The sequence below is a fragment of the Ipomoea nil genome, unplaced genomic scaffold, assembly GCF_001879475.1.
Source record: "Ipomoea nil cultivar Tokyo-kokei standard unplaced genomic scaffold, Asagao_1.1 scaffold2805, whole genome shotgun sequence".
In the NCBI taxonomy this organism is placed as follows: Eukaryota; Viridiplantae; Streptophyta; class Magnoliopsida; order Solanales; family Convolvulaceae; genus Ipomoea; species Ipomoea nil.
The window spans coordinates 4298253-4321410 of record NW_017619233.1 but is presented as its reverse complement, the minus strand read 5'-3'; the positions used below and the strand labels follow the sequence as shown (position 1 = coordinate 4321410).

General features: G+C 35.8%; 2 protein-coding genes and 1 long non-coding RNA gene across 6 annotated transcripts; 2 read left to right on the top strand and 1 right to left on the bottom strand.

The window, feature by feature from the left end:
* Positions 1-1559: 1559 nt before the first annotated feature.
* Positions 1560-14212, top strand: LOC109158191 (paired amphipathic helix protein Sin3-like 2). 4 transcript variants are annotated; one of them, XM_019306062.1, is made up of 24 exons: positions 1560-1845; positions 1953-2028; positions 2767-2970; positions 3078-3261; positions 3356-3454; positions 3569-3742; positions 3823-4120; positions 4398-4534; positions 6403-6478; positions 6559-6588; positions 6704-6897; positions 7861-8015; positions 8157-8284; positions 8417-8671; positions 9354-9932; positions 10882-10964; positions 11063-11662; positions 11883-11980; positions 12067-12205; positions 12302-12454; positions 12686-12849; positions 13072-13095; positions 13243-13354; positions 13552-14212. In XM_019306062.1, exons 2-24 carry the CDS (start codon positions 1955-1957, stop codon positions 13705-13707), a joined length of 4116 nt encoding a protein of 1371 aa, XP_019161607.1. In that variant the 5' UTR covers positions 1560-1845; positions 1953-1954; the 3' UTR covers positions 13708-14212. The 4 variants fall into 4 exon arrangements, with proteins under 4 accessions (XP_019161607.1, XP_019161606.1, XP_019161609.1 ...); XM_019306061.1 differs by having other exon boundaries at positions 1560-1846; positions 3820-4120; XM_019306064.1 differs by lacking the exon at positions 13072-13095.
* On the top strand, positions 9957-10450 carry LOC109158194. The gene is made up of 2 exons (XR_002050325.1): positions 9957-10260; positions 10297-10450. It is a non-coding gene; the product is annotated as an uncharacterized LOC109158194 (long non-coding RNA).
* A 1390-nt stretch (positions 14213-15602) lies between the features above and the next one.
* LOC109158193 (protein transport protein SEC13 homolog B-like) lies at positions 15603-18579 on the bottom strand. Its single transcript, XM_019306065.1, has 2 exons — positions 18423-18579; positions 15603-16695 (listed from the first exon to the last, which is right to left on the bottom strand). The coding sequence occupies exon 2, from the start codon at positions 16659-16661 to the stop codon at positions 15756-15758; it is 906 nt and encodes a 301-aa protein (XP_019161610.1). The 5' UTR covers positions 16662-16695; positions 18423-18579; the 3' UTR covers positions 15603-15755.
* Positions 18580-23158: the final 4579 nt, after the last annotated feature.

Sequence of the window (23158 nt, the reverse complement as noted above, 5' to 3'; positions counted from 1 at the left end):
CTTAAGTTTTTTCGGTCATAATTTGCTGATAATTTGGCCGGTGTGACCAAAATTGATAGAAATTGCATAGTCAAGGTACTAAATTAACATTTTTTCAATAGTCATATAGTATTTTTAAGTGCGATGCGCATTCATATAAATTTGATATTTATTTAGGAAATAATTTATATAATCGTCACTTGTGGAAAGTGAGAGAGCTCATTTGCCACTTAAACTATCCTGTTGGGTTAAATAATACTTAATACTATGTTTGCTATTAAACTTTGTAAGGCCAGGTACAAAGTAACAAAAAAAGTGTTGACTAGGTGTGATTAAACCACTTAAAATTTTCTATGCTGTGAGTTAGAAAATAGAAAATACTCATAATAAGAGAGCATAAGAAAATGATTTATTTTATAACTTAAAATTTTCAATTATAGATTTTTTTTTTTTGAATGCTACTAGCTCTATTACATTGTAGTATCTGTTCATATACTTTCTCAACCTACTGAAACACAAAGAGCTAATAACGCCTCCATTGAGGCTTGAACTCACAACTTTCCTAATGGAAGTCCAACCCGGGTACCATTGGAAATGATGTGTTTCTTTAAATAACTAAACGACACTCTAGGTAATATCATCAAGAGCTACAAGAGATGGAAAGCCATGGGCTGCAATCTTGAGTTTCAACATGTGCTGCGGGAACAGAATATGATGTCGAATGCATTGACTACTCACGTGTACAATATGAGCACTGGTTGGATGGAGATGATTAAACCTCCAGAGCATGTCGTTCGAGTTTTGATGGATGATCATAATAAGAGAGCATGAGAAAATGTTTTATTTTGTGACGTAAAATTTTCAATTATAAATTCAAATGATCTGTTTTTTTTTTTAAATAACTAAACGATCATCTGGGTAATATCGTCGAGAGCTACAAGAGATGGAAAGGCATGAACTGGAACCTTGAGTTTCAACATGTGCTGCGAGAACAGAATCTGGTGCCAGATGCCTTGACTGTTCACGTGTACAATATAAACACTGGTTCGGTAGAAATGATTAAACCTTCAAAGCATGTCGTTCGAGTTTTGATGGATGATGCGACTAAGCTTTCAAGAACGCGCACTGTCATTAAGAAGTACCGGTTGAACACTGGGTCTGTCCCTCCTGTTTACCCAAAAAAAAAAAAAAAAACAAAACTAACTCTCTCATTGAATTAAGACTAAACATGTTGGTGAGTAATACTCAAGAAAAGGCATTAAAACACAAAAATTATAGCATTGTTGTTTGTTGATTATCATTCCAAGATTTGACTCCGGAGTCTTAGTGGGTGAGTGGTGACCTAAATTCGAGCTAAAGGATTCATTGGGCCAACAAGTGGAACGGAACAGAACAGAGTACTATTAACGTCCTAACAAAGGAAGGACCACTACAGAGGAGAGACTAGCCCAAACGCCGCCAGACGAGATGATGGCTTACTTATTTCAACAAAGCAAGAAGCCCATCCCATAGTTTTCAAAATTGCGCATATATATAAACTGAGACTCACGTAACATTGTTACTACTATCAACATTATTAATTCAAGCAACAAAAAATTTGTATTGTATTTTTCTCTCCTCTTGAGTCTTTACCTCCGTGTTTTTCCTAACCTGTGTGTGTTTGTGTTGTGTTTGTTTTTGTTCCTCCTTGGCGTTATAGAGAGAGAGAAGGAGGAGAGAGTAAAGCGTTGGAGAAATATGAGAGAAAAAATGATTTTTTTATTTTGATCCAAACGATTGAACTGTTTTTCCTTTCAGCGGTGGTTAGATCTGCTGAGCGCTCTGTTTTCTTCGTCCTCAGATTTTCTTTCTGAGGAAAACTTCTGAGTTGAGTTACTATAATTCTTTTCTTCTGTAGTTGATCTTATTCTGTTATTAAGTGTTTGCTGATTTATTAATTTATTTACTCTGTATTTTTTAAAAAATTTGTGCAGGCATGAAGAGATTAAGGGATGATGTTTGCGGTAGTCCTCAGTTTAAGAAGCCATTTGGCTCTTCGCGGGGTGAATCGTAAGCTCTTTCCCTCCTGTTTCTTTTTGCTGTTTTTGCTTGTTATCAATTTTCGAGATTTTAGGTCTCATCATGTTTGTAAATGTAAATCGTGCTGTTTTGATGTAAAAAAGTCCCTTTCGTGGAGTTTTTGTGCTTTGGTGTTTGTTGGATTGTACTGGAATCTTCAGTAGATAAACTGGGTTTTAGTTGCTTAAGGTTGTGATCAGAACGTGTATGATGCCCTTGTTCCATCTGTAGAACTTTTGGTTGGGTCTGATTGCTGAGAGAATCTAGGGTGGAAGGCTAAATAGAAAATTTTATCATTGTGCACTACGGCTCTTTAGTTTTAACCCATCATGTGTTTAGTTTTAATATTTCACTTGAAGTTCTATTGGCAAATGAGAAGAGCTCTTTCTCAATGATGCCAACATTGGTCTTCCTTTCATTGAGCAAAGAAGTTTCATGAACTGGATGCTGATAACTACAGAATATATCACTTTTAGTTACTCAAATGAAAATGTTTTTGAAGTGAATTAAAGTAAATTTATACAGCAACTTTATTGTGCTACATGGTTGCTGGAAAAGAAGTGAATAGACTTACCTATGTGACATAGAACAGATTTGTTGTCAAGTTTGTAGAAAACGGATTTCTGATATGATTTTGATTTACATATATATATATATATATATATATATATATATATATATATTTATTTATTTATTTATTTATTTTTCAACTTGTTTCTCTTCATGAAGCTATGGGCAATCTCAAGCCCCTGGAAGTGGAGGTGGTGACCGTGGTAGCAATGGAGGAACTGGTGGTAGTGTCCCTGGTAGTACCCAGAAGCTCACCACCAATGATGCATTAACTTATTTGAAGGATGTTAAAGACATGTTCCAGGATCAAAGGGAGAAGTATGACATGTTTCTTGATGTTATGAAAGATTTTAAGGCTCAAAGGTATTCCATTATCCTTCAGTGAATTATTTTATTTGAGATGCTTATAAAATAAAGAATATTTTCCCTTTCATTTTATGGTATAATTCTGTTGAATTCTTTGGTTGCAGAATTGATACTGCTGGTGTCATTGTGAGGGTGAAGGACTTATTCAAAGGACATCCAAATTTAATTCTTGGGTTCAACACCTTCTTACCAAAAGGTTATGAAATAACCCTTACTGAGGAGGAAGTGGTTCCTCAAAAAAGGACTGTTGAGTTTGAAGAAGCTATAAGCTTTGTGAACAAGATAAAGGTAACATTATTAGAGTTGTAGTAAAAATGTCCTGTTGATTTTAACTGAATAAAAGGCAAGTGATTGATGTACACTGGGCTTCTGTTTCTTGCAGAAGCGTTTCCAAAATGATGATCAAGTGTACAAATCTTTCCTAGACATCTTGAATATGTATCGGAAAGAGCACAAAAGCATTACTGAGGTGTACCAGGAGGTAAATAATGTCTTTTGACTTGTATGATTAATTATGCTAGTTGTTTCCTTTTTTTAGTTTTAATTGTTAGTGTTGACTGCTACTTTTTTTTTTTTTTTTTTTTTTACTATGCAGGTAGCGTATCTTTTCCAACAACACCCCGACTTACTCAGCGAATTCACTAACTTTTTGCCAGATACTTCAGTAACTGCATCAGCTGTACAGCCTTCTTTTGCCAAGCAGTCTTTTCACCGCTTTGATGAGAGGATATCTGCCATGCCTAACCTTCGTCCATCACATCTGGACAAGGTGTTTATTCATTTTACATGTTTTCTGAATTATTTCATAGGTATTATTTGTTTCCTTATAGTAAATGTTATATGCAGCAGCGTTTTCGACGGGAACGAGTCTCTATGCCTCATGGAGAGTGTGGTCATAGTGTTGAGCGAACTGATGTAGATGCAGATAAATCAACGATGAAGATGCACAAAGAGCAAGTGAGGCATTCTGAAAAGGAGAACAGGGACAGGAGAAATCGTGATCATGATTGTAGAGAACCAGAGAGTAAGAACAATGGAGATATAAGTATTCACCATCATATCGAGAAAAGAAAATCTGCTCAGAAGGTGGAAGAACTGGGAGGGAACAACACTTTGGCATCTTATGAGGATAAAGATGCCTTGAGAAGTAAGTGAATAATTCTTACTTGATAAAATTGTTTATTAATTTCAGCCCTCACTTTAATGTTCAATGCAACTTGGTAAGGAAGAGATTTTCTATGCCCCTTTCATTTGCCTTATTACTGTAATTCTGGTCTCAGATGTAGTGTTTTCTCTTTAACTTCTTAATATTAGGGTTTCTTTATTTTGTCTACACCATATTTTTATTGCTAATTTCACTCCCCTCTTTTACCTTTAGGTCTCTTTGTTTACACATCTTAACACATTTCATACTATTGTCCTAGGTATGTATAGCCAGGAATTCACTTTCTGTGAAAGGGTGAAGGAAAGACTCTGCAGTTCAAAGGAATACAACGCGTTCTTACATTGTCTCAATATCTACAGCACAGAAATAATTACAAGAGATGAGCTACAAAGTTTGGTATGTGAATCACACTCTTTAATTTGTACTTTTCTATTTCTTTGACAATGATGAATGCCTGTTATTGTGCTACTTTGGAGTTTGGGTTTAACACTAATGAATAACAACATTTTAATATGTGATAGCTAAAAGGCAAATTAAATACATGATAGATATTGGCATATAGAAAGTTAGAAACAATCTTTTCTTGGTCTGTCTTTTCCTTATATTTACATATTGGAAATAACATGGGGCTGATGCTCTTTTTCTCCTCATGGATCTATTGGTGTGTTGGATACATCTTATGTTAGTAGAGGGTTGTATTATTTTCATTTTGTCTTTGTTTGCTTGACAATTCTTGGTGCTAACAACTAACATTTGCTTTTTATCTTATTATGTTGAATTGTATTTTGACTAGATGTGTGCATTTCTTTGCTCACTAAACTTCTCTCATTACTGGTAACAAGATTTCATAGTATGTTTAAGATTTTGGAAGGATTTTGTTATGAAAGTAAAGAGAGAGTTTCTGAATAAGTTTTATTAAGTTGTCTATTGAAAAGAGAATACATAGCCCTATAAATACATGCTAGAAGACTTTTAATAAGGAAACAAGTTTCCATATGCCTACCTACTCCCCCTCAAGTTGGAGCATAGATATTAATCATGCCCAACTTGCTACACAAATATCTGATAACCCAAAAATAACTAAATAACTAACTAACTCAAATCCCATTTAGGACACTCCTTTGAAACGAAAGCCTTGGACGTCACCAATACCACGGCCAGCCGGGTGAACTCAAAGTGGACCGAACAAGCTTGGGATTGGACACCCCCCTGAAACGGAAGCTTGGACGCCACCAATACCACGGACAAACATCGGGTGAACACAAAGTGGACTGTTCAAGCTTGGACACACAAGGTAAAGAAGACGAATATGAAAAAGGAGGACCAAATTACTTTACCAACGGAAGGGAAGCAAGCCCCAAACGACAATGAACATAAAAAGGAGAGACAACAAGAAAACAAGCAACGGAAAATTATAATCATTAAGTTTACAGTCTGTGATTTTGGAAGTCACAGGAACAATATCAATCACGACAACAGATTTATTCTCAGCCGTATCCACCAAAAACAGATCACAAAGCACACAAAATAGGAGCCTGAAGGTGTACGATACAACCTGACCGTAGAGCAATAATCACAGAAGCCGCAATGGTCCAAAGTCCAAACCAAGTCTAGAACCGAAACAAACGGACTTAGGTGGTGACCAAGGAATAGGTGACGAAAAAATTTCCGACCGCTGGAGGAGCCGTACACGCGGGCGCGTGAGGAAAGTGGCCGCGAGTGATGGTGGCGCCGTGCGCTGCCTAGACTGGAGCCGAATTTCGTAGGCGTGGTCGCCGGATGCCGACACTCCTCCCTAGGTGGGCGGCGACCACAGCAAAAGCGACTTTTTTTTTTTTAAATAATTGTTAAGGCTGTGGTACCATGTTATGAAAGTAAAGAGAGAGTTTCTGAATAAGTTGTATTGAGTTGTCTATTGAAAAGAGAATACACAGCCCTATAAATACATGCTAGAAGACTTTTAATAAGGAAACAAGTTTCCATGACTACCTACTCAACACCCTAAATCTGCAAGCTGCCTAATATATATAGATTCCATATTACTTATATATTCCATAACAGATTTAAATTTCTTTTCTGTTTCATCCATGCAAATAGATGTGTTGCCCGACAGTTTTTACTTTCTACTGTTAAATGAACCACATCATTTTCTCTTTTCCAAAGTTGTTCCCCCACCGTGGTTGTAATTGTGAGGAAGAAAGGTAGATTTGATTGCTGGTTTTGTTTGATTTAGTCACCAATAATTTGGAAGTTTCTTATTTCAGGTTACTGATTTACTTGGAAAGCATCCTGATCTCATGGAGGGTTTCAATGAATTTTTAGAGCGTTGTGAGAAAGTTGGTAATATAGAAATCTTAATGTGAGTATTATACTGTAGTTGCCTTTTTCCAGTTCCCTGCTAATTAATGCATGTTTTTCAGATGGCTTTCTGGTTGGTGTTGTGAACAAAAGTAAGTGGCAGTTATCTCTTTCTATTGAAAAGGAAAAAAGAGTGGCTGTACAACAGGCATATTCACATTGTAACATTTTTCATCATAGTCTGATGTGGGATTTCATTGATAACAGAATCTCTATGGACTGAAGGAAATACTGTGAAATCAGTAAACTTGGAGGAGAAAGACAAAGAGCACAAGCGTGAAATAGATAGTAGTAAGGAGAAGGACCAATTCAAGGAGAAATACTGGGGAAAGTCAATCCAAGAACTTGACCTTTCTGACTGTCAACGTTGCACTCCCAGTTATCGGCTACTTCCTGAAGATGTAAGAAACTATTATACATGTTCTTTTCCCTTTTACTGTAGTATCTTTGCTTATGTATATATCATATGAGTTGGCAGTGGACAGGTTTTTTGTGGGTGATAATAAGTGTACTGGTTTTCACGAATTAACCTTAGTCAAAGTGTTTGGGCCTGCTTTCAATATTGATATTTTTTCATCCAAACTTGATTCAGTGATTGTGAATGAAAACTAAAATTAGTATATGATACTTGCTGAGGAAGTCATATTTTATTACTATTACATTACATAGTTTAGATATTAAGAAACTACTAAATAATTATTTAGAAATTACTAAATAGTTATTTAACTTATTACTCTTAGTCTTCGAATTAGTTTAGGTAGATTAATTATTTAGAAACTACCAAATAATTAATCATTCTTAGTTTAGGAATCTTTGTAATCAGCCGGTCAGGCCTATAAAAGGGAGTGTTATTTAGAATAAAGAGGAGAGCAGAAATTCAATCCCAAAAAGGGTCTAAGGGAGTTTTGGGTCTCAAGCAAACCCAGTGTTTTCTTCTTTTCCTTTTCCAACTATTATTCTTTCTTCCTTTTTCCTTATGTTTTCTTGCCCATGATGGGAGCACATAACACTATAGTACTGAAGAAACATCATATGTTAATATTTTTTGGTACATTATTTCATTCCAGAGTTGGGTTACTGATGGACCCTATGTTAATATGAATTAAAAAAAATTAAGGTTGGATGAGTTGAAATTTTACACAACTCATTCTGACATGTCCAAAATTAACATGTAGTTTAAAAGTGACCCACCCATGTTGGTTGAAAATGGACACTTTTTGTGTTCTCCCAAAATTTGGGCTAAAAGTGCAACCCTTTCTAGATCTTGCAGTGACTTGTTTTGCATAGTGCCTCTGATAAAGGGGGAAAGAAAAGTTCATTAGTTACACATGCTAATCTCAATATATTAAATGTGTATCATGCAGTATCCAATACCTACTGTGAGTCAGCGATCAGAGCTTGGAGCTCAAGTCTTAAATGATCATTGGGTGTCTGTGACGTCTGGAAGCGAGGACTACTCTTTCAAGCACATGCGCAGAAATCAGTATGAAGAAAGTCTGTTTAGATGTGAAGATGACAGGTAAAATGATTTGACATTGCTCTGTTAAGAAAAAAAAGACAGGAAAAGGGGATGGCATGCTGCCTTTTTATATAATTTCATAAACACTAGTAGTGTTATTGTTTTTGCCATGAATACTATTGTATTGCTTGATAATCTCAGATTTGAGCTAGACATGCTGCTGGAATCTGTGAGTTCAACTGCTAAGCGTGCAGATGAGTTGCTAAATGCCATTAATGATAACAAAATCGGTGGAGATAGCCCTATCCGTATTGAGGATCACTTTACAGGTGTAGTAATTTTGAACTGAAAATATACTCTTGAGTGCTGTGGATCACAATTCTACTTTAGTTCCATTTTTGAAAACCTGTGGTTGTAGAACTTGCTGATTAAGTTTGTTCTATTGCTCCCTATTTTTGCAGCCTTAAATTTAAGATGCATTGAACGTCTTTATGGCGATCATGGTCTGGATGTAATGGACATTTTGCATAAAAATCCATCACTTGCATTACCAGTTATATTGACCCGCTTAAAGCAGAAACAGGAGGAGTGGACCAAGTGTCGTGTAGATTTCAACAAAGTTTGGGCTGAAATCTATGCAAAGAACCATTACAAATCGCTTGACCATCGTAGCTTCTATTTCAAGCAACAAGATTCAAAGAACTTGAGCACAAAATGTAAGTTGAGCATTTGTTTGTTTGCATGATAATTGGTGTTTGGTTGTGTTTTTCAATGTGGTTTTTCATGCTTGTGTCAATGATCCTCTAGATACTGACAGTTAGTTATAGCCATCACAACTAGACTAAATTTCAATTCAGCATTACCCTTTCCCACATATCCAAGCTTTACTAATCACTCCCCCTAGCCTAGTTACCACATTCTCCCCATCATCTCCCTTTGCATTCCCAAGCAACTCAGTGTACCTAACCTTTCATCTAATTTCAACTTCTCCAACTCACCATTACTTTAATAGAAAAATAGAAACAAAAAATATGTTAATGCTTTAGTTTCTTCTTCAACAGAACTGAAAACATAAACCTAAAGTTCATCCTTTTTCATTTTCAGAAATGAATTATTTTTTCTTCTAATATTATAGTATGCTTGCATCTAGGTTTGGCTGCAAATACTCAAATTGTTTTGGCCTATATAGTTCATCTAGGAATTTGTCAATTCAGAAATTCTCTGCCTAAAGGATATTGTTCATTTAGGGTTATGTTTACTGTTGGTGTAATTCCTACTGGTTTTTGTAAGGTCTCTTCTATGAATTTGTTTCAATTTGTAAGTAGTATATAACATCTTCAGTTCAGTTGATGCCTTTGCGTATTCATGATAATCTCTTTGCTTGTGATGGATGGGCAGCATTCTTGGCGGAAATAAAGGAGATTAAGGAGAACAAGCAGAAAGATGATGATCTGGTTCTTGCTATAGCAGCTGGCAGTAAACATCCCTTAAGTCCAAACCTTGAATTTGAATATGCTGATCTTGAGATCCATGAAGACATATACAAACTTATAAATTATTCATGTGAAGAGGTTTGCTCAACAAAGGAACATTTAAATAAAGTAATGAAGCTCTGGACCTCCTTCCTTGAGCCAATCTTAGGAGTTCCATCTCGCATTCATGGCTCAGAGGCCATCAAAGATGATGCTTCCTTAAAGCATTGTGCAATAAAATGCAATGCAACAAGCATTGGTGAAAGTGATGGAACTCCTAATGGTGATGCAGCAACACAAAATTCCAAGCAATCAAAAGTTATCTGCATTGGAGATGCAAATAATTCTCCCCAACTTTTGAGTTCTACAAAGGCTAGCTTGAAAAATGCAGATGTTTTGGCTAAAGATAGATTAACAGCAACTAGTGAACACTTAAGTAATTCTGATGCTGGCAATGTGATGGGAGAAGATGGTATTCATGGAAGAATGAATATGGACTCTACTGGTACAACATATTTTGGACTTTTTTTTTTTTTTTTTTTTTTTTTAAATAAATTTGTTCTGTGGTCAGAGACCTTTTGGTATTTGGTAGCCACATTAGGCCATAATTAATCTAGAGTTGAGCTATTGTTGGATTGCATAAGGGAGCTCTCCCAGCCCCTGTTGCTCCCTTAACAAGGCTTGAACTTGAGACCTTGTTTAATGTTTATAAAGGCTGTTTTGAGGCTCTCTTCAGTCGGAGGTGATGCCTTACCCCTTGTCTCAGAACAAAGGGTGTATGCCTTGTGCAGATGCCGTGCATGCCTTGCATGTGCCTCAGGATAGTTTTTGAGGTGTCAATGTGTGGGCTAGATCGGGCGGCTTTTGAGGTGTCAATGTGTGGGTTGGGCAACTGGACCTTGATTGGGGACTCTGGAGACAAGGATATTAATAGTTTGAACTACTCTGTAAGACTAAGAGACAGGAGATGTTAATTAAACACTCTAGAATCTCTGGAAACTAAGAGTTAGAATTGTAGAACTCTACAACAATCTCAAATATTAATTATATAATTAATATAATTAAAAATTGATAATAACATTATTTCATATGTGTGTGTGTGTGTGTGTGTGTGTATTACATATTTTAATTTTAATTATTTAGGGGTCTATTTTGAGGCTTATGCCTTGCCTCTTCAATACAAAACCCCTTGAAGCCTGTTTACGCCATTTTAACCTTGACCTTGTTTATGGAGAACAAAGCTTCTTCTACTTGGACCACCTAGAAGAACCACAGGTGGTGATTGGAATGTTGGTACATATTTCAATTTTCAACTGTGATGCATCTTTGTTATGGTCCATTATGTAAATTGACATTGGTGCATGATATATATTCAAGCTTATATGATTCATATGTTGCTTTATGGCTTGAGTTTCTTCATTACTATGCTAAATGCATTGTTTTATATCATGCAGCACGTAGTGCAAGGCCTGGTAATGGTACCATTGAGGATTGTCATGGAAACAAGTCTAATATTGACGACATACCAGCATCAGAGGTATGGGAGCAGACAACTGGTTCAAGTTTTGACTTTTGACTGGTGTTGAATTCTTGGTTACTACTTTTTGATATTTCAATTTCTCCTTCATGCAATAGGGTGGTGACAGTTCACGTGGTACTGCTATAGTAAATGGTGGGGGATTTGCAGAAGGTTTTAGAGTGAATGGATATAATGCTGATTCTGTTAATCCCTCAAAAAATGAGAAGGAAGAGGGTGAGTTATCACCTAATGGTGATCTTGAAGAGGAAAATTTTATTGGCTATAGAGATGGTGCTCCACAAGATATGAACAGGCCATACCAAACAATGGCTGTTGAAGGTACTTGTCAGGATGCTGCATGTGAAAATGATGCAGATGTCGATGATGAGGATAGCGAAAATGCTTCCGTGGCTGGTGATGATGTTTCAGGCAGTGAGTCTGCTGCTGATGAGTGCTCTAGAGAAGAACATGAAGAAGAGGAAGATGGAGAACACGATGAGGCTGATGGCAAAGCTGAGAGTGAAGGTGAAGCTGCAGGCATGAGTGAAGCACATTTCATTGGAGATAACTCATCATTGCCACTGTCTGAACGTATTCTGCTTAGATCCAAGCCTCTAACAAAGAATGTGGTGTCATCATTATATGGGAGTGAAAAGAAATATCCACGCGTTTTTTATGGGAATGACAACTTTTATGTGCTTTTTAGGCTTCACCAAGTAAGTATACATGCTCTCCGTCTTTTGTTTTTGATGATATTGGTGTAACATTTTGTTTTTTACTTTTCAATCATTTGACCACCCCCAATACATGCACATGTAACAACAAACAGAATTAACTACTTAACTACTGCAATAGCCAATGAGCTTTTGTACGAACCACTAAATTGGCTAACCCACACTTCATGTGCAATATTCTCCTTTTTGTTTGTTCTTCCAGATATTGTATGAGAGGCTACTGTCAGCAAAGCTGAATTCAGCATCCTCCGAATCAAAGCGGAGAACTGGAAAGGATAATAGTTCTGATCCATATGCCAGGTCCATCAGATGTGCCTTATGTTGTAGTCTTGACTCAGAACTACCATTTGGTTACTAATCTTTGAGTGAATATGCTACCTGTGCAGATTTATGAGTTCATTGTACAGTTTGCTTGATGGATCTGCTGATAATGCAAAGTTTGAGGATGATTGTCGGTCAATAATTGGAAACCAGTCTTATGAGCTTTTTACACTGGACAAATTGATATATAAGCTGGTCAAACAGGTAGTCTAAAGTCTCTAAACATAATTCTTTGGATAAATTTGCTGCATGATTATTTATTTGGGAGCAAAACTTATGCACAGTTTGTTTTCCATTCAGTTACAAGCTGTTTCTACTGATGAGCTGGACAATAAGCTTCTGCAATTACACGAGTATGAAAAATCTAGAAAACTTGATAAGTACATCGACTCCGTCTACTATGAGAATGCTCATGTTCTTCTTAACGAGGAGAACATTTACCGTATTGAAAGCGTATGTTCCCTGCAACTTTACTCCTCTCTCCTCCTCCTCCTCCTCCCTCCCCCCCTCACTCTTCCCCCAACCACCACCCTCAACAAATTATGACATGCACACCCCACAAGATAAGGAAAGGAAATAAATGTCAGCAAGGAGAAATGAAAAAGTCCCTGTAGTGAGCAGAGGTATTGTGCCATATTTAGAAGTGCCCAGGAGTGCTGACTTATTGTGTGCTTCTTCTTGTAGAGATCTAACCCAACCAGCATGTCCATCCAATTGATGGATGATGGAAATGAGAAGTCTGAAGTTGTGGCTGTATCTATAGATCCTAATTTTGCAAGTTATCTCCATAATGATTATCTTTCACTAGAACATGGGAAAAGGGAGCCGTCTACTCTTATGCTCAAGAGGTATGTATATCGTCTTCCAGCATTTAGTTTAGGAATGCAGTGATACATAAAGTAAAACGCAGTTGGAGTTTGTTTTTTGTTTTGTTCCACTGTTGGATTATTCATGTGGTGCACCTTGATATCTGTTTCATGTCATTGCCTGCACTGTCTTAAGTTGATGTCTGGTTCTATATTTCATTAAAAGAAGTTTGAACAATGCTTTTTTTTGCCAAATTGTTTCAGTTATGATGCAGACCTCTTATTCAGGTGGAGATTATTATGCTTATTCATGCTTGCTTTTTGAACACTCCTTGCTTTTTTAAGTAACTGCAAGATTAGAAGCTTCATACTACTTGATTGTTGAACACTTGAACATAATTATTTTGAATTTGTGATGTTTATTTTTTGGGGCAGAAACAAGAGGAAATTCGCCAACCTTGAAGGATATTCTGCTCTGTGCATGGCTAAGGAAAATGTTATTATTGTAAATGGTTTGGAGTGTAAGATGACTTCCCATTCATCCAAGGTAATCAACTTCCAGTTGTCTTCACACTGAAGTTGTAAAAGTTTGCTTAAATTTAACTTCAAAGACTAGGAACCAAAAAACTTAACTTGACCACTGTGTTAATGATACAATTTACTTTTTTTTTTTTTTTTTCTAATTAACCACTGGTTGTTCAATATTCTGTTTTCTAACTTGATAGATACACAACTGCTTTGCAGATATCGTATGTACTTGATACAGAGGACTTCTTTTTCCGTTTTGGGAAGAAGAGAAAGACAAAAGTTGGGAGATCATCATACCATAACCAAGCTAGAGTGGAACGGTTCCACCGTTTTCTAGCATCTTCTTTACGAAAGGATGCCCATGCCCTGTAGAAGATCAAGGCAGTACAGTTTATCCTTCCCTTCCAATAGAAGGAATTCATATACGATTCTTGTGTTGTGGATCTGGTCTGCCTGTCTACTGTCTGTCTATATGCACAAAGCAAGCTCCCTTGGCCAATATTTTGGTTGGATATATTGATAGATGGGGTGCAAGTTGACCACAGTGGTGTCTTCAGACCAGACAAAAAATGGTCTGGGAGCAAGAGTGCCTTGTAATTTCTAACATCTTTTCAGTGGCATTTAAGCCATGGTTTTGTAAATATGATGATAATGATGATTTTGAGTTGTTCATTTTACTTTTTTGTGTCAATGTGGGATGGCCAAATATCCTCCATTGAGCTCCTTCTGTAACACCTTATTATTGTATTATGGCCCCTGAGAGCTGAAAGAGTTGTTTTATCTAAACATTCTGCTATATATGTAAAACAGTGATCACAAAGTTCAAAATAGTATAGTAAAAGTGCTGATATTCCAAACTTGAAAATTTCAATTCAAATTTTTTTGTTCCCTTGTCATGCTTACTTTTTATTTTATTTTATTGTTAATTTTATTATTAATCATTAATTACACTGAATAATTATATTAAAATGTCCCTGGATATTATTTTATTTTTAAAAAGTTTTACTGTATATTTTACTATTATTATTTTTAATTATATTATATTGTTAAAATGGTCCGGCAGGGCGGGCAGCTGCGGCCTGCTCCGGCAAATTATACTGTGGATCGCGGTTCACAATGTATTGTGAATATGCACTTGGATTAATAAGGTTTGATTACAATTGCCGCCATGCAGCACAGCCGAGAAGGTATGGGTGTTCAATCGGTTAACCGAACGGTTAACCGAACCGTTTTAACCAAACCGAATTAATCGAAGTTTTTTTTCCTTTAACCGTTAACCAAATCGAAGTTTTCTCTACCGAATTCACCGAACCGAAATTTTTTTCGGTTAACCGATTAACCGAACTTTTTAAAGCTAAAATTTAAAATTTTAAAAATAACACCTAAAATAATAAATCCAATTAAAATAAAATACATATCATAATAAATTCATAACAAAATATACAAAATATTAATTATAAACTCCACACATCCATAATTTCAAATTTGATATTTATTTTATATATATATATATATATATATATATATATATATATATATATATATATATATATATTAAAAACTTCGGTTAACCGTTCGGTTAATTCGGTTAACCGACCTTTCGAACCGAATTAACCGTTAACCGAAGTTTTAAAATTCCTTTAACCATTAACCGAACCGAAAAAGTTCGGTTCGAAAACGGTTAACCGAATTTTGTCGGTTCGGTCGGTTAACCGGAAATTATCCGAAATTTGCACACCCCTACAAGAAGGTTTTTCTCTAAGTTTGCTATAAGATTGACCGGTGGATCATCAAATATGGTAGAACTAGGCTGAGAAAGGGCCATCTTAGCCACAAGGTCTGCAACCTGGTTCTGTTCTCTGTTAACAAGGATCAGCTGCCAATGGCCCAACGCCTCAAGCTATTGTTGGCCAAAATGTGGAGGTCTGAAACCTGGTTGATGGTCTCGACAACTTGCTTCGAATCACTCTCAAATATAAAATGCGTGCCACCAGTTAGCTTCGCCAGTTAGATGCCTCTGTACAAATCCCAGGCTTCTGCTGTGATTGCCAAACAACTTCCAATCCAGTGTGCAAAACCTTTTAACCAGCAGCCACTATCATCTCTAGCAAGCCCACCACAGCCTGCTGCATTGCTTCGAGTATTTACTCTTCCATCCACGTTTATCTTTATCCAACCCAAGGGGGGTTTATACAATTTGAGCAATCTCCAAGAACAAGTTCTCGCCTGGGGATTCCAGATTGGTGTTTTGCTAAAAGGTATTACCGTATTAGTAAGGCTATCATCAATTATCATCACCAACAAACGAATACATTACAGGAATGGTTTAAAACAATTAATAATTTCTTGTTTTAAAAAAAAAAAAAAAAAAAAAAAAAAAAAAGGTGTGAATGAAACACAATTTCTGCATAACCAGAATTCTAATGGTCAGATGGGAGCTGTTGCCACTCCCCGTCCACTGCTTCTTTCCACAGCGTGACATTATTGTCCCCAGAGGCTACAGCCAACAGATTTCCTGTCAGAGACCATGAAACCCTCCAAACAGGATTCTTGAAGTCATTCAAAACCTTCCCCTCCCACTGATCTCCTTCTTTTGCCACACTCCATATAACAACAGTCCCGTCCTCGGAAGCACTTGCAATTGTCGATTTTGGAAGCCCCAAGTTGGGTGCCCAGGCGACATCCCTCACCCAATTACTGTGCTTCTGAAGGGCCGGGAGAGAATCCATCTTCCAAACGCCGTTGCAGAGCTTCCACACCTTCACTGTGTTATCACAGCCCCCAGATGCAAGCTTCTTAACAGGATCATGTAAACCAGAGCCAACTATAGCACCGGGAACCATCGGAGGAGCCCATGACACTGCAGTTACTCCAACAGGGTGTGCCTGATCGATTCTTGTGGTGTCCCAACTACCATCCGGCTTGGCACTATAAACAGAGATACATCCATCGGAAGATCCACAGGCCAAGCACAGCCCAAGTTCATGGGGAGCCCAAGAAATAGAATTGACCGATGATTTATGCTCACTGAAAACACGAAATTGTGTCCATTCATTTTGGTTGCCTTCCTTCCAAATTATGACTTTACCATCATAGGAACAGGAAGCAAGGAGTGAACCAAATTTGGGGTGTGCCCAAGCAACCTGCCAAACTGGACCATGATGACCACTTAGAGTAGCAAGATGCTGCGTAGTAGAATTGTTGCTCACACCAGTTATTTTGATCATTGCATCAGACGAAGCTGTTGCCACACGTTTTCCATAGTAATCCATGGATACGTCATGTACTATGTCAGTATGACCTGTTTCAATCTTCTGTGCAGGCATCTTATTGTGTAGTTATTATTCACCAACTTCTTGCCTACATTTTGTATATGAAATCCAAATTACAAAACCACAAGGATATTTAATATTTTCATAGTATGCAGTTGAAAAATCAAATAAATCATATATGGCATTATACATATGTACAAAATTAGATGAACTTCATAGCATCAGACAGTTTGAAAAATATGCAAAATGTTGGACTCAAGTGAAAGGAAAATGCAGTCTTATTAGGGTGTGATTATTTAGAAAACATATATTTCATTCTCCATCTTCAAAATTTTTCTAAGTTCTCATTTTCCATTAGAAATTTGAGAAAAAAAAAGAAGAAGTTCAAATTGAATTATTTCCCATTTATAAAATATGAACTCATTTGAAAAAAAAAAATTAAAAAAATCCTAGAAAAATATGAACGTAAATGGTAAGTCAAACTAGTATGAACAAAGTTGGATCTCAAATCAAATCAGGCCCAATCTGATTTATTTTTGGATTTGAATATCAAAAAGATTTTATATATAAAAAGTAAACTAAAAATCTAACTGAAATATAGTTTTGATATTGAAGTAAATGAAATCAGGATACGATATAAAATTGCAAATAATAATGGGATTCAAAATTCATATATCTACGTAAATTTTGTATTATCTGCTTTGGATCAAGTTTGCAGTTCAGATTGTTACTTTTAATTTTAACCAAATCATGACCTAAAATTATTTCAAATGACACTACTTTTGGGTAACTTAAAAGTCACAGTGACAATCAAACAAAATATGCATATCCAAGCTCTTGTACTAGATGGTATGGGCAATTGTGGATAATGAGGGCAGGCAAACAAAAAGTTGGATATTTAGCAGTGATCATTCTGTAGTGGTGGTAATATGGATAGGTAGATTTTGGAGGGTGGGATGGCATCAATTTGGTTAAGTTCAGGTATCACCGGAATTTTATTTTGAATATACGAAAACTTCAGATATAACCCACAAACTAATTCAGGAAATCCCCCACCGTAGCAAACTTTTTTTTTTTTGAAGTGTATTGTAAGGAACTGCTAGTATGTTACACAGCACAATAGAACACAGGATATATGCTTCACCAAATACTCCATAATTAATATGTCAAATGAAAAGACAAAGGACTGGTGCGCGAAACAAGATTGCTATCTTCCTTCTTCTCCCGATATTACTATCTAATTAGACAGGAAGTAAATGCTAAAGCCCTAACAAAGAAGATGCGAGTTAGCATAAACAATTTCTGTGATATAATGATATGGAAGGCATAAACCTAATTTATTTGCTTTTAGCAAACTCAAACGCTTATAGAACACAAAAATGTAAAATTTGCCAGAGATGCTCCGAATAGACATTTATTATGTCATATATCATAACTAAGCATACTTCATAATCATTCAGCCCAAAGATGCACTGCTAGTAACAAAATCACTCTGACAGCCTAAGAACATGATAGTAAAGATAAATGGCACGCATATTCTTTAAATTTAGCTCAACTTAAATGAAATTAGGAAATCCAAATGACACCTAAAATTACACCACCTCAAAAAAAAAAAAAAAAAAAAAAAAAAAACGAAATCTTCAATGCATTTGATATAGATCTGGAAATTTTCACTGCGTCCGCAAGCAAAGATTCGTAATCAACAAAAAGGAGGAGAGAAGAACTCTGCGATTAAACTGTGCCTACCGCCTACGAGTATATAAAAGCCAACATGCAAACAAATTACAAACAAAGATTTCAAGACATAGAGCTTACCGGTTAGGGAGAATGTGATCTGAATGGCAGATCGGATGAGAGGCATACGCTGCTAAGAGAATGCCGGAAACAGGTACTGTACATGAGAATGGAGACTCGACTGCTAAGCGCTCATTCTAAGGGCTGTTAGAGAAAGTTGTGAATTGTATTACCAGTTCGTTGTGAATGGCTCGGGTTAAGGAACCCGAATTTAATACGGAGTAACTAGTGTGCAATACGGCAAATTATGATGTGCATCCGTATGCATGGTGCATACGGATGCAAAAACGATGCCGTTTTATTAAAAACGCGCGTCTCACTTAAAAAAAAAAAATCAGTTTTGATTCCAAGCAACAACATTATATTGTGTATGGTTTGAACTAAAATTCCATAATCTATGAACTAAAATTCCATAATGAATGAACTAAAAATCCATAATGAATGAACTAAATATCCAGCATGAATGAAAAAAAAAATCGGTTTCGATTCACGTCTAAATATCCATAATCAATGAACTAAATTTCCAGAATCTATGAACTAAAATTCCAGAATCTATGAACTTTCAAAAAAAAAAATTCCAGAATGAATGAACAACATAATGCTGTTGAGGAAAATCGAAACTGAATTTTTTTTTTTTTTAAGTGGGATGCGCGTTTTTAATAAAATGACGTCGTTTTTGCATCCGTATGCACCATGCATGGTGCATACGAATGCACAGCATAACGATCCGTGCAATACCCAACAGGTGGATACCCGACCGATCCGAACCCGACAACAAAAACGAGTTGTATATGAGTTGACTAATTGAACCGGCTAATGCAATGAAAGGCGGATATTTGACTTCGAATTAGGTGTACTATAATCCTACTTGACCCGTCTGAATATCCGAGCTAGCTTAGGGTTTCTGTAGGGGTATGCTATACGACGTCGTATACGCTAAGTATATAAACGACCTTACACGACGTTCATCCTAATTTGTACAGTCGCATCTCTCAGTCTCTCGATCACTCTCTATTCTTGTTCTTCTGATTTCTGGTAACTTCTCTCGTTTTTCACCTGTTCGCCATCTCCGATTCTCCATTCTCTGTGATTTCTCTGATTCTCTCTAGTCTCTTCTCAGTTCTCGTCTTCGAGTTCTGGGCGATTTCTCATCTCTCAGTTCTCTCATTCTCTGTTAGTCCGTTTTACACTTTGAGAGTTTGAGGTCGTCTTTCGTTTTGAACTTTTGAGTGGTCTGGTGACTTTGAGGCGGTGACCTACGTTCTAGAGTTCTGGTGGAAGCTCTAGGTCGTAGCTGGTGGCTCGGTGACTGTTGGTGGAAACCCTAGATAGGTCGTAGTCATTGCTCCGGTGACCTGTGTAACTGTGTTGAAATCCGAAGCCCTTGTTCTCCGGGGATTGATTGAATAAACAACGTAATTATGAAAAATCTAGTTTTATCACTTTATGTTTTGTGTATTATTTAATATTTATGTCATTATGTGATATTATATGTCATCTCATATGTGATTTTGTAAAATTATGAAAACCCTAGTTTTATCATTTATGTTTTGTGTAATCTATGAAATCTCCAGTTTACATTGATATCAGATATGTCCCTGAGTTTATATGTAATCTGTGATGTCTCCAGTTTACTTTTATATCAAATATGAGATATGTTCCTGAGTTTATATGTAATTTGTGATATTTCTAGTTTACTTTTGATATCATATATGTCTTTGAGTTTATATGTAATCTGTGAAATCTCCAGTTTACTTTGATATCAGATATGTCTCTGTGTTTATATGTAATATGTGAAATTTTCAGTTTAAATGGTAGAAGCCTTAATGGCTCCTTAAATGGTGGAAGCCTTTAAATAAAATTCATACATTACGAACTTTTATAAGTGTTTGATTCTGAATTTTATAACTTGTAAGTTTATGGATATATGACCCTTAAATTGAAATAAAGCCTCTAGGTGGCTAAATTGCTAAATGCTAACTATGAATTGTGAAATACTTAAATCTATATTATGCATGATGAACTGTTTTCAAGTGTCTGATTTTGAATTTTTCTTAATTTTGTCTGTTTAAGTAATTATGTGCTAATGTGCATGCTTGATGCCTGTGTCCATAATTGTTGATGATTTGAGAATGAGTGATTCCCCATTCACTAATACTTTCCCCTTTTTAGATGGAAAGTATTAGTGGTCTGTCAGGAAGTCAACCTAAGGTGGATGCCCAAGCTGTAGAGACAAGTACTTCTCATCAACCTTTGCCTCCACCTGTTCCAAAGAAAATGAAAGAGGTTGAGACCAGATCTCATGTATGAGATCACTTTGAAAAAATAAAAAACAATGAAGGCTCTGTTATCAAAGCAAAATGTTTATATTGTGTAAAGTCGTTTGCATGTGAGTCCAATAAACATGTGACTTCTTCTCTGAGAAATCACATCTTAAGCTGCCTTAAAAATCTTCACTCTAAGGATAAGAGGCAGTCCTTGCTGACATTCCAACCTGTCCTTTCTTCGGTTGGAACTCAAAGTAATGAAGGCACTGAAGGGGTGTTGAGAACTTGGATGTTTGATCAAGACTTGATAAGGAGAGCCTTAGCTAAGATGATTATTGTGGATGAACTCCCTTTTAGGATTGTTGAGGATTTAGGAAGTTTGATTTAGTTTGCAGTCCTAGGTTTAAAGTCCCTTCAAGATAAACTATCAGTAGGGACATTTTCAAGATCTTTTATGATGGGAGGGTGAATTTGAAGAAAGTTTTTTAAGACTAGCAGTCAAATGGTCAGTATCACCACTGATACTTGAACCTCAGTCCAGAGAATAAATTACATGTGCATAAGTGCACATTTCATTGATAGTGAGTGGAAGCTTTAGAAGAAAATAATTTCATTAAGTGTTTAAGTTTAACTATGCTTTGAAGTTTAAAGTTTGAATTTGTGTAACTTTGTATGATGTATAAATGTATTGATGTATTGTAAAATGTAAATGTGTAATAAAGTAAATGAGTAATAGTTAAGTAAATTTTATATTTTTCTAGTTACATTTTTTTTTATTACAAAAGTGAACCATCCGGTGAATTAATTGGATATCCGCCGAGTTAAGTCGGTCATATATTCGACGGGTTTGTGTATAAAATACAACAGATTAGACCTCCAAAATTCAAACCGAAATTCGCTCGGGGTGACCAACTGTGAACTCGCTCCGCCTGAACATGTCCGTTGCTCACCCCTAACTACATTTAGGGTGTGTTTGAAACTAGAAAAATATTTTTCTTTTCAATGTTTGATTACATTTCAGAAAACTGTCTTGGTGTGTTTAGTTATTTTTTGTAAAATGAACAGAATTGTAACCCAAAGTTAAAAATTAAAATTATGTTGTAGTTACAAACATTCTACCTATTATTATCATCACTCACCATTAAATACAACCTTTTTATTTATTCAAACAATTCAAGGGGCATCTCTTTAAAAAGTAAAATTAGTGTTATTTTTATTTTAAAAAATGAACACTAATTTCATGTAAAAAAATAACAATTTAAGACCATTAGTTTCAGAAGCCGAAAACCAGAACACTGATTTCCTGCTTCAAAAACCAGTTTTCTGTTTCAAACAGAGACTAGAGACTCTATAGTTTCCGGTCAAAAACCATTCCGAAAACGAGTCGGGTTTCCACTAGTTTCTGAAGGAAAAGGACAACATCGAAAAGAAAATAGCATAAAAAAAATACCTTAGGGACGGTAAGAGAGACCAATAAGAAAGTCGATGGAGGAGATAGAGAAGGATGGAGCGTAAACATCCTTATTTTCCCTTTGACCGGAAAATAATTTTCGTTGACTTCAAGCTAAGTTTCTAGGATCTTCCAAACACGGGAAATATGAAAAATTATTTCAAAAAATCATTTTTCCGATTTTCTAGTAGTAGTAGTAAATCATTTTATGGGTTTCTAGTGTTTGGCAAAAATTGAAAAATTAAAGTCATGAAAAATGATTTCTGATCAAAGGAAAAAATACCCTTGTTTTCCTGGAAAAAAAAAAAAAAAAAAAAAAAAAAAAACTCCCCATCTTTTTGGGAGAAATCATTTTCCCGACGCGCAGCATCTTCTTCTTCCTCCATCATCTTTCATGACTTCTTCTTCAGCCATATTTTTGTTTTATTTTTTTAATATATAGTTTACATTTTTTAACCTCCCGTGCCAGACCTCGCCCAGCAGAAAAGGTTTTCGGCTGTGTGGAAAAAAACCCACATATGAAAACATGCCGGAAACCATATTTGGTTTTCGCCAGAAACCATTTCAGTGTTAATTTTTTCTTATATAAATATATTGTATACTTTTGCTATTTTTTGGAAAATAAACAAAACACGACACTGATATCCTTCTCCATGGCCCGAGACAGAAAACATTTTTTTTTAATTTATTATTTTAAATAATAATTTTTCAAAAAATATTTTAAATTTTTGGTGACCTGTTACTAACATGCAAAACCTGTAAATTCCACTAATTGAATGAAATTGATTAGTTTAGGGACCCAATTGTTGTTTTTTTTTTAGGTTCAGTGACCTAATTGTATTATTGTGTGCAGTTCGATAGCCTATTTGACCCTTATTCCTAAATTTATTTGCAAATATTAATTAAAGAACATTAAAATATGATAATTTTAGAAATTTTATTTGTATTTTAAAATAGGGAAAAGGTACAAATAGGCCATTTGAACTATTTGGGCCACCGAACTCGAATAAGCTCCAAATTGATATATCCACTGAGGCTCG